Here is a 9,757-nt window from a genome sequence, read left to right as displayed (position 1 = left end):
TACTATCCTCGAGATCATGAGTGGGTTCTCCTGAGATCTGATTGTTTAAAAGTGTGTGGCACCTCCCCCTCACTCTCTCTGTCTCTTGCTCCTACTCTGGCTATGTGATGTTTGTGCTCCTCCTTCACCTTCTGCCACGACTGTAAGTTTCCTGAGGCCTCCGGAGAAGCTGGGCAGATGCCAGCGTCATGCTTCCTGTAGAGCCTGCAGAACCATGAGCCAATTAAACCTCTTTTCTTTATAAATTACCCAGTCTCAGGTATTTCTTCACAGCAATGCAAGAGCAGCCTAATAAACCTCCCAACAACTGAGTTCTCCCAGTAGTCTTGCCATCAGTGGAAATTTATTACACTATACAGAACAGGGGTCCTGGGGTCTCCTGTGTGTGAGGGAGCATATTACATTGTCTTGGGAGTGATGGGTGAGATTTTTAGGTTCATTAAAAGAAAGCATGGGTTAAAAAAACAAAACTTCAGAAACACCAATTTACATTCTCTACCCCCAGGTCTCCTTGTGACAATCATCCCCAAAATTTTCAGATTCTGTCTGGCCATAAAAGTGAGATTTTGGCATTATTAGCATCACTGGTGTGAACTAGTTACCATAACCCCCCCAGAGGCCTCTTTAGCCTTTTCTTGTACAAGATACAAAGCGTAGACAGAAGAGGAGACACAGGCCTCGGGCCCCCAAAGACAAGGCCATCTGAAGAACAGGGGCAACAGTTTATTTCTTGGTGCCTCCAAGAGCTCATGGAAAAGCAGCACAGTGAGCAACAAGCAACAGTGGTCAGTAAATGGATACCACTCAACACGTTGCCACAGTCTCAGCTTGGCTGTGTGGTACATGCTGCCAAGGGTTGGGTGTCAAGAGAGAGCGGAATGAAGCCAGGTCCCCAAGGAAGTGAGGGCTCAAAATATGGACTGAGGGTGATGAGGGTGGAGTTCAAATCCAGATGTCAGAGCTACAATCGCCCCCAGGGTAGCGGAGTTCATGGGCGAGGGCTGGGCCTAGAGGCTCCTTCCCGAAGTCCACCAGGAAGTTGGGGTTCAACTTCAGCCCTCCTTTTACTGTGTCTACATCAACCTGCAGCATCACAGAGCCTTCCCTGGTGGAAAAGGGGAATGGGGTAAGGGAGAAGTCAGAGATTTTAGGGGAAGGCTCCTGAGGAACAAGGAATGACCAGGGTCTTGATGGGCCATCTGTGTGGTGGGGTACAGGGGTCTCCCTAAGGAGTCTTCAGAAAGCCAAACGACCCCTCTGGAAGAGGAGGGCTGGGGAGGTGAGCCCATGTGTCTGCTTCTCACCTGATGAGATCAGGGTAAAACTGCTTGTCCCAGGCGCTGTACAGCGACGTGGTCACGTACAGGCGCTTCCCGTCCAGGCTGAGCTGGATCATCTGAGGGCCTCCAGCCACCCGTTTTCCCTTGGGAAAACCAGGGGTCAGAGCCCAGGGTAACACACAGATCCTAGGCACCACCCCAAACCCAAGAGCATGCTCAGCTGCTCCCCCAAATACTCCTCAAGCATGGGTCTGAGGGGTCCAGCAAGTAGGGGGAGAGGCTCTTACCTTGACCACCAGGGGCTCTGGCTGGGACTTTAGTTCCTGGTCCTCTAGCACTTGCACGGGGCCTCCCTTAACGATGCTGCCCCCGAGGAAGAGCTGGATGGGGAGGTGCAGAGGATAAGGAGGACCGTAGTGGGAGGCGCACATGTTGCAGGAAGAGCAGCTTGCCTGACTGGGATCCCTCTTTCCTTTCAGACATGCTCTGCATGCCCATCCCTGGCCTGGACAGTCCTGGGCCTGCGCTGTCCCGCAGCCCACATGTCTGCTTTTCCTGCACCTCCCTCATCATCCTCCAGCTGCTTCAGACCATCCACCCCCATCCCCAGATTCTCTTATCCTTCCTTCCTTCCTTCCCTTCTGCTCCTCCTGCCAGGGCCCCCACCTGTCCTGTGAGGCGGGGCCTCTGTGGGTCAGAGACGTCATACTGCCTCAGGTCCCCGTGCAGCCAGTTGCTGAAGTACAGGAAGCGGTCATCCAGGGACAGCAGGATGTCGGTGATCAGGCCTGGGGGCGGGGGCGAGTAGAGCCTTTAAGGACTCTTGTTTCCCAGGCCAAGAATCAACTTTCCCGTGCCCTAGGCACTCACCTGGCATTTCGGGCAGCAGCCAGCCCTTCACTTTCTTGGGGGGCACCTGGATCACCTTCTCCACTGACCAAGTACCTCCCTACATTGAGGGGTGGAGGGTTAGGTTAGCTGGCAGAGAGGTGAGCCTATCAGAATTGGGGACTGAGGGTTAGATCTGGGTTGCCCAGACCTGGGAGGGAGAGAATAGATGACCGGCCTTCTTGCCACTAGGATCTAACTCCATGCAAGCCCCTTTAGGCAGGGGTTGTGTCTGCTTCATCACTGCATTCCCAGAACATAGCACAGTGCCCAGCACAGAAATTCACTGAGTAGTTTTTGAATGAATGAATAAATATGGCCAGTTAGGGTTCAGGCAGAAGTTGGCCTACCACTGAGAGAAGAGAGACAAGGCATGCAGCCTCGTTTTTTTCGTTCCTGGAGATGCCTGGGAGCACCATTACAGAAGCCTGCTTAGGTAGAGCTGCTGACAAAACTACTGGGAGGGGAGGGCCAGAGGGCGTATGTCACCTCGTTCTTGTAGAAGCGCTGGATGGTGGAGCTGAGTGCGCAGCCCACAAAGCCTTGGGCAGCATCTGGGTTGTGCAGGAAGCGGATCTCCAATGGAATAAGCCCATCTTTTAGAGACAGGGTCTGCACGATCTCATGGCGCTGCCAGTCCCATACATATAAGTGGCTCCCGTACAGCCCTGGGGTGGGAGTGGGGCCGGAGGATAGGCTCAGCATCAGGGGTTGGAAGGCATGGGCAGACAGGCCACTAATCAGGGCAGAAGGTTAAGAAATGGATTGGAGGGATCAGGAGGACGCTTGAGCAATCTGAGCATGCAGTGCATCCTATGCCATCTCCCTCAGATTCTGGGGCCACGGGAGGGAAGTGCGGGGCTGGGAGATTTGGAGCAGAAAGCAAGGGGATGTGGGCCCAAGGCTCCTGCTGGCCCGTGGGGGGATTCTCACCAGCCTCCACATCAGCGGGGTTGAAGCCATCTCGTAAGACATTGGGAGCTGCCCACTCAGTGCTGATCATGACATTGTGTCGAGGCTGGTACCAGAAGTCATAGCCCAATGGCGCAGCGCCCCCAGGTCGCTCCCATGTCCCCTTCACCTCGAATGTCTCCCCATCCAGCAGCACAAAACCCCCTGAACAGGGAAGGAAGTAGGGTGGCAGGTAGAGGCAGTAGAGACACTAACCCCACCCTCCAGCCCTCTCCCCCAGGCATGTCTAAGAGGCTGAAAGCCCATTGCCTCCACCTCCTTAAATTCAGGCATCCATGGCTGGGGGCACAGTGGCTCATACCCGTAATCCCAGCACTGTGGGAGGCTGAGGCGGGCGGATCACTTGAGGTCAGGAGTTCAATAACAGCCTGGCCAACATGGTGAAACCCTGTCTCTATCAAAAATACAAAAAATTACCCAGGCATGGTGTCACGTGCCTGTAATCCCAGCTACTCAGGAGCTTGAACCAGTGAGGTGGAGGTTGGAGTGAGCTGAGATTGCGCCACTGCACACCAGCAGCCTGGGCAACAGAGCGAGACTCCATCTCAAAAAAAAAAGGAAAAGAAAAAGTAAATAAAACATTCAGGCATCCAAAGGGTCTCACCCAGGCATTCAAAGGTGGCCAGGTGGCAGGGGGTGCTTTACCCTAGTGCCCCTGTCTCCTATCAACTTCATCCCTCTCTCAGACCACAGCAGAAATGTTTCTCCTACGATATCTTCTGGGACTCAGTACCCGGTATTCTGTTGTCCAGCTTCCCACTTTTGGAGTGGGATTCCTCCCAGAGTCTAAGCTCCATTCTGCTCACTATATTTTTTTTGAGATAAGGTCTCACTCTGACGCCCAAGCTGAAATGCTGTGGTTCGATTACAGCTCGTTGCAGCCTCGACCTCCCTGGGCTCAGGTGATCCTCCTACCTCAGCCTCTTGAGAAGTGGGGGTTACAGGCCTGCACCACCACACCCAGCTAATTTGTGTATTTTTAGTGCAGAGTTGCCAGTGCCAACTCTGTGTTATCGGCAGACAACACACAGACGGGGTTTCACCATGTTGGCCAGGCTGGTTTGGAATTCCTGAGCTCAGGCGATCCGCTGGCCTCGGCCTCTTGAAGTGCTGGGATTATAGGAGTAAAGCACCACACCTGGCCTGTTTTGACTATAAAACTGTTTTGACTATTTGAACTGAATTCATCAGTGAAGACTCATCTTAATAGAAATATTCAAAACTGAAGTTACTTACTAACATTTAAAATACTGACTGGGATCCAGCTCACTGGTTCTCCTTGGAAAGTCATTCCATCCCTCCCCTTCCATTCTGCTCTTCCCACAGAACAATGCTTTCCACATTTCACAGCTATGGAAGTTTTCATGAGCACATATACTGGCAGGTACCTTTGCCATTGCCCTTGAGGTCTCCCAGGGAGCTGATCATCACCTCCCCGCTGGCCAGGCAGTGGCTGGTGTGGAGAAAGGCCAGTTCGCACTTGGCATGGATGTCCTTGGGCTCAATGACCTGGAAGGGGTGGGGAATGGTGTCAGAATCATACAGGACTGGAAGTCCCTGCTCTTAACCGCCATACTCCTCCTACTTCTATCTGCTGACTCTGTCATCTTTTCCTTCAAAACATGGACACAACTCTCCCTGTGGGAATATGACAGAGATTCAGTCTGGTAACTTCTACAGAGCAGCAAGGGAAAGTCAGAGAGATTGCTAATAACTCCCCGGGCAGGAAGCGCTGACCTTTCCCCGTGTGTCCTGAAGGCACACGCAGTCCTGTGAAACCATAAGCTCCTCCCGGGCTGGCCCAGACCTGTGTTAACTCTGTATTACCAGTAGACAACACAGTACGTGCTCGGCACCAAGAGTGCACTAAACCAAGTGTTGGGAGGGACTAGAGTTTTTAAGAGAAGCCCTGAGCTCCTAACCGCATAGGGGGAGTAAATGGCTCCCTCTCTCTCTCAGAGTAAAACAAGAAGCCTCCTCCCTCTTCTCCAGTGTCCTGGTCACCGTGCTGGAGGGTGATGACCCAGAATGCCTGGGTAGACTCTGCTCTGAAGTCCAACCTCCCTCCCTGCTGCTGAGCCAGATCCTGTGTAAGAGCTGGAGGCTACTGGTTTAGGTCTGGCTTCCTGCCCGTAGGCTGCCTGGGGTGGCAGGTGTCTTGTGGTCTACTGAGTTGGCAAGGGCAGAAGACATGCCTTGTGCAGCTTTGGGGCCCGGGGCTCAGAGCCCACGTCCACCACATAGATGCGAGAGGAGATGAGACTGGGCAGCACCAGCTTGGTGCGCGACTTGCTGCTATCACCGAAGCAGCTGCTGCAGGTGTTCCATCCTGAGTGATGCAGCTCATCCTTCAGGTTGGGCATGGGCAGCCGGTGGATGACCTAGGATGCGGGGAGATGGGGTGCTCTTCCAGGCCACGCCTCTGTCCGCTTCTGGAAGAGGGGCCCCTGTGGACCTATTTTGGTTTGGAAGCACGGCACAGGCTGGATTTCAGCACTCCCCTTGTCCCAGGTTGAGCCTGCACATCCATACCCAGGGAGGGCCAAGAAGGATAGAGCTGGGACGGGGGGCCCCAGGGCCAGGGAGGAGGGCAGCTACACTCTTAAAGTAGCTGGTGCCCAAGCCCTGCCTTACCTGGCAATACTGGGGAGACTTGGGGTCAACATCCACAGTGGCCAGGTAATCTGGGGCCTCAGTGCCGGTGTTTCGGTAAATGCAGGGCAGGTAGATGATCTCTTCTCTGGGTCCTGCAGGGTAGAAAGTGGGCAGCAGGGACGGCAGGGTGGGAAGGAAGGGCAGGGGAAGTGCTGGGTGTGCCAGAGGGTGGGGGCTAGATCTGAAGTCCCTCCAGCCCTGGCTGTGGAATCAGCAGTAGGGCACTGGCTCTCAGACCATGGCAATTACCTTTCATGGCCTCCAGAGGGGTGGAGTAGCCGGGTCCACAGTTCCCACATTTTGTAGCTGTGGAAGCAATGGGGCACATTGGCTGGGCCACACTCTGGAGGGTGAAGGCTCCCTCCCCACATCCTGCAGCATACATCCCAGTGGGCCACGGCAGTGCGGCTGGCCTACGTCCCCAATCCAGCCTCATTGCTCTGGCCTGTCCTCTCTGCCCGCTCAGAGCCCTGATGAGGGTGAGGTTGTGCTGGGAAGAGCTGGAGACACATGACCTGAAGGTAGACAGACAGTCCAGCAGGGCCCAGGGAGGGCCGGAGGAGGGCTGATGCAGCTGGGGTCGTGTGGTGTAGTGAATATGACACAGACTCGGAGCCCAACCCCAGCCCGCCACTGACTAGCCAGGGGAGCTTGGGCAAAGTACTGAAGCTCCTCGACCTCAATTTCTGCATCGTCTGTAAAACGGAGATGGTAAGAATTCCACAGTGGGCTTTTACGAGAAGTAAACACAAGGATGCAGTTGGTGTGCAGCTCTCTGCTTGTCTGGCCAAAGCCCAGGCACTGTTCTTGGGGAGCCACTCTCAGGGAGAGAGCGTGGCGCCTGCTCAGCTCCCTTCACCAAGATGTTTCTATGTCAGGGGGAGGCCAATTCCTGCTTTTCTCTCCCCTGGGTCCTGATCCCAGGCTGCTAGCCAAGGGCTGGAGTACATAACTGAGAGTCTGGGGCTAATAGCAGCTGGAAGTCCTCAGGCCGGTTTCTACCCCTGGGTGTGCCCCACTTCCTTTATCTGGAAAGTGAGGTGTTTGGCCCAACTCCGGAGAGCTCAGAGGCCTGCCCACCAGAGAGGTAGGGAGCAACCCTTCCTATCTCTGAAGTCTGGCAAGAGGGGTCACACTAATCTCCAGGAGGGAAGTCAGCAGATGTGCAGCAGGGCTGGGACATCACAGCTGCCAGCACCCCAGCATCAGAGTTTGGGGCCTGCTGGGGAGCAGGGGCTAAAGAATAACCCAGACGGGGCGGCAGGCTGAAAGAAACCCTGGAGTGGAGTCCACAGGCCTGGGCCCTGTCTCCTGCCTTGTCCTGTGGCCAGTCCAGCCTCTGCCTTCACAGCTGGGCCGCAAGTGAGGAGCCAGGAGTAGGCAGAGTGGGGCCACCACTGGGGCTTGGGACTCCCACTCGCAGCAGCCAAAGGACTTAGGAAGCTGAGAGGCAGCAACAGCGTTCAGAGTCTGGAAACCTGGTTTCAAGTCCCAGGTCTGATGCTCCGTTTCTCCATTTTCTCCTCTTCATTTATGAAAAGTGGGCAATAATGATATTCTACCTACTTCTCTAGGTAGATATGGAGGACAAATAAGACAATGTATTTCAAAGTCCTTTCATAAAACTGAATTAGGCCATGTGCGGTGGCTCACACCTGTAATCCCAGCACTTTGGGAGGCTGAGGCGGACAGATTACCTAATGTCAGGAGTTTGAGACCAGCCTCGCCAACACGGCAAAACCCTGTCTCTATTAAAAATACAAAAATTAACTGGACGTGGTGGCGTACACCTGTAATCCCAGCTACTTGGGAGGCTGAGGCAGGAGAATGGCTTGAACCCGGGAGGTGGAGGCTGCAGTGAGCCGAGATCGCACCACTGCACTCCAGTCTGGGCTACAAGAGTGAAATTCTGACTCAAAAAAAAAAAAAAAAAAAACACCAAAAAACAGTGAGTTACTGTGTAAATATGGGAAGGGCTGTGCCAGAGGACAGGAGAATGCCAGAGAGTGCTTGATGCCCGGAGAGAGGGCTGGAGGTGGGGCAGGGAGAGAGAGAGAGAGAGAGATCCAGTTCTGCTACATAACCTTGCTAAGTCGGGGCTTGGCACCAGATGCCAGGGGGTGGGGAAGGAAGTTGCTGGATACAGAAGGGAAAGGAGGTTAAAAAACTCCAAGACATCAAGACAGAGATACAAAAACTACAAAGCCAGGGAGAAACTGAGAGGGAAGTAAAGGTGCAGAGGAGGAGCTGCCCGCTCTGCAGCCTCTGCTCACCCCCCACCCCAACAACCCCAGCAACCGCAGCAACCCCAGCCCCAGCATTTCGCAGGGTCAGGCCCAGCATGCCACCGCAGCCCCAGGGAGCATCATTCCTCTTTCTGGGGAATAGCCCCCATCTGAAGCATCTCAAGCAAGATCTCAGAGCAGCTTTGGGTTTGGGATGGACCCAGGGAAAGCTCAAGTGGGTTTTCCATGCCAGGCTGGCTGCTGGGCATTCGGCCAGCTGAGGAAGAGCCAGCCCCAAGTGGGGAAGGACTTCCCAACCAAACCCCAATTCCTTCTCAGCCTGTCACCCAGGAGCCCACGGATGGAGGAATAGCAGGGCCAAGGGGGATTTAGGGGTGGAGGAGGCATTGAAACAGGTCCCCAGTGAAAGAGCGCGGGGGTCTCTGATTTCCCTCCCAAAGAGCTTTGCTGTGTGGGGTAGCTAGAGAGTGACCTGGGCACAGAAAAGCTTGCACTCCCTACCTCCCTCCCTGGAGTGCAAAGTTGGCCCAGGGCTGAAATCAGGATCATCTGTTTCCTATGTGAGGGCCAGGGACCGAGTGGTGTTCTCTAAGAGCGCCCCCGTCTGATTTTCCCAGCTGCAGAAAAGCACCCTGGCCTCAGCCTCTGCTGAATGGAGCCAAGTCAGGGCCCAGGATCCCACTTCCCAGCAGTGCCTCTGCCCACCTTCCTCAGAAAGTTTGGCTAAGCTGGGAAATGCAGCGGGGTGGTGGGGGAGGGGTGTGCAGACTGGGGACAATGAAGCAGAGTCCACTGCTCCCTCCCCAGCTACCCCCTCAGGTTTTCTAGCATTTTCTGGGGGAGGGCCTTCCAAGTTAGGGGCAGACAGAGCAGGCAATGCGTGATTGGAAGCCCCTCTCCTCACCCATGCTGCCAACTGGTACACTTTGATCCTGGCGGGTTTGCTGTGCTGGTGTTGGAGGCCGTTGTTCCAGGGAAGGAGCAAAGGGAGGGAATTTATACAACCAGCTGGGGGTGGGGCAGAGAAGGAGGAGGGCCCGGGCTGTAGCCCAGAGTGAACTACTCAGGGCAGCTGGCCAGGATACTCTCAAGTGGCCTAGGGCAACTGGTGTTTGAATTATGGGGTGTGCGTGTATGTGTTTAAGTGTGCATGTGTGGGAGCCTGTCCTTCCTTCCTTCCTTCCTTCCTTCCTTCCTTCCTTCCTTCTTTCCTTCCTTCCTTTTCTTTCCTTTCCTTTCTTTCTACAGGGTTTCACTCTTGCCCAGGCTGGAGTGCAGTGGCGCGATCTTGGCTCACTGCAGCCTCCGCCTCCTGGGTTCAAGCAATTCTCCTGCCTCATCCTCCCGAGTAGCTGGGATTACGGGCACCCGCCAGGTGTGCCAGGCCCAGCAATTTTGTATTTTTAGCAGAGAAGGGATTGCACCATGTTGGCCAGACTGGTCTCAAACTCCTGACCTCAGGTGATCCACCCATGTCAGCCTCCAAAAGTGCTGGGATTACAGGTGTGAGCTGCCGACCCCGGCCAGCTCATGGTCTTTAGTGGGTGCCTGGGTGTGTGTAGATGTGTGTATCTGGGCATGTGTGTGTTCCTGTATACCTGTGTGTTGCTCGTGCATGTGCCTGCATCAGTGTGTATCTGTGCCTGTGTGTGAATTTCCACCTGTGCGAATGTGCCTGTGAGTGTGCTTGTGTGTATTTGTACGTGTGTGTGTGTG

At 54.6% G+C, this 9,757-nt stretch overlaps 1 protein-coding gene across 3 annotated transcripts; it reads right to left on the bottom strand.

Moving 5' to 3' along the window:
• Positions 1-703: 703 nt before the first annotated feature.
• SELENBP1 (selenium binding protein 1) lies at positions 704-9,036 on the bottom strand. 3 transcript variants are annotated; one of them, XM_011973539.1, is made up of 12 exons: positions 8,946-9,036; positions 6,045-6,310; positions 5,775-5,887; positions 5,336-5,521; positions 4,529-4,649; positions 3,102-3,284; positions 2,658-2,836; positions 2,151-2,229; positions 1,947-2,068; positions 1,568-1,660; positions 1,305-1,423; positions 704-1,105 (listed from the first exon to the last, which is right to left on the bottom strand). In XM_011973539.1, the coding sequence occupies exons 2-12, from the start codon at positions 6,229-6,231 to the stop codon at positions 943-945; spliced, it is 1,545 nt and encodes a 514-aa protein (XP_011828929.1). In that variant the 5' UTR covers positions 6,232-6,310; positions 8,946-9,036; the 3' UTR covers positions 704-942. The 3 variants fall into 3 exon arrangements, with proteins under 3 accessions (XP_011828929.1, XP_011828930.1, XP_011828931.1); XM_011973540.1 differs by having other exon boundaries at positions 6,045-6,101; XM_011973541.1 differs by lacking the exon at positions 5,336-5,521 and having other exon boundaries at positions 6,045-6,101.
• Between the last annotated feature and the right edge of the window lie 721 nt (positions 9,037-9,757).

This window comes from Mandrillus leucophaeus, unplaced genomic scaffold (genome assembly GCF_000951045.1).
Source record: "Mandrillus leucophaeus isolate KB7577 unplaced genomic scaffold, Mleu.le_1.0 Scaffold139, whole genome shotgun sequence".
Classification (NCBI taxonomy): domain Eukaryota; kingdom Metazoa; phylum Chordata; class Mammalia; order Primates; family Cercopithecidae; genus Mandrillus; species Mandrillus leucophaeus.
The sequence above is the reverse complement of the archived record's forward strand: the minus strand, read 5'-3'. Positions and strand labels throughout refer to the sequence as shown.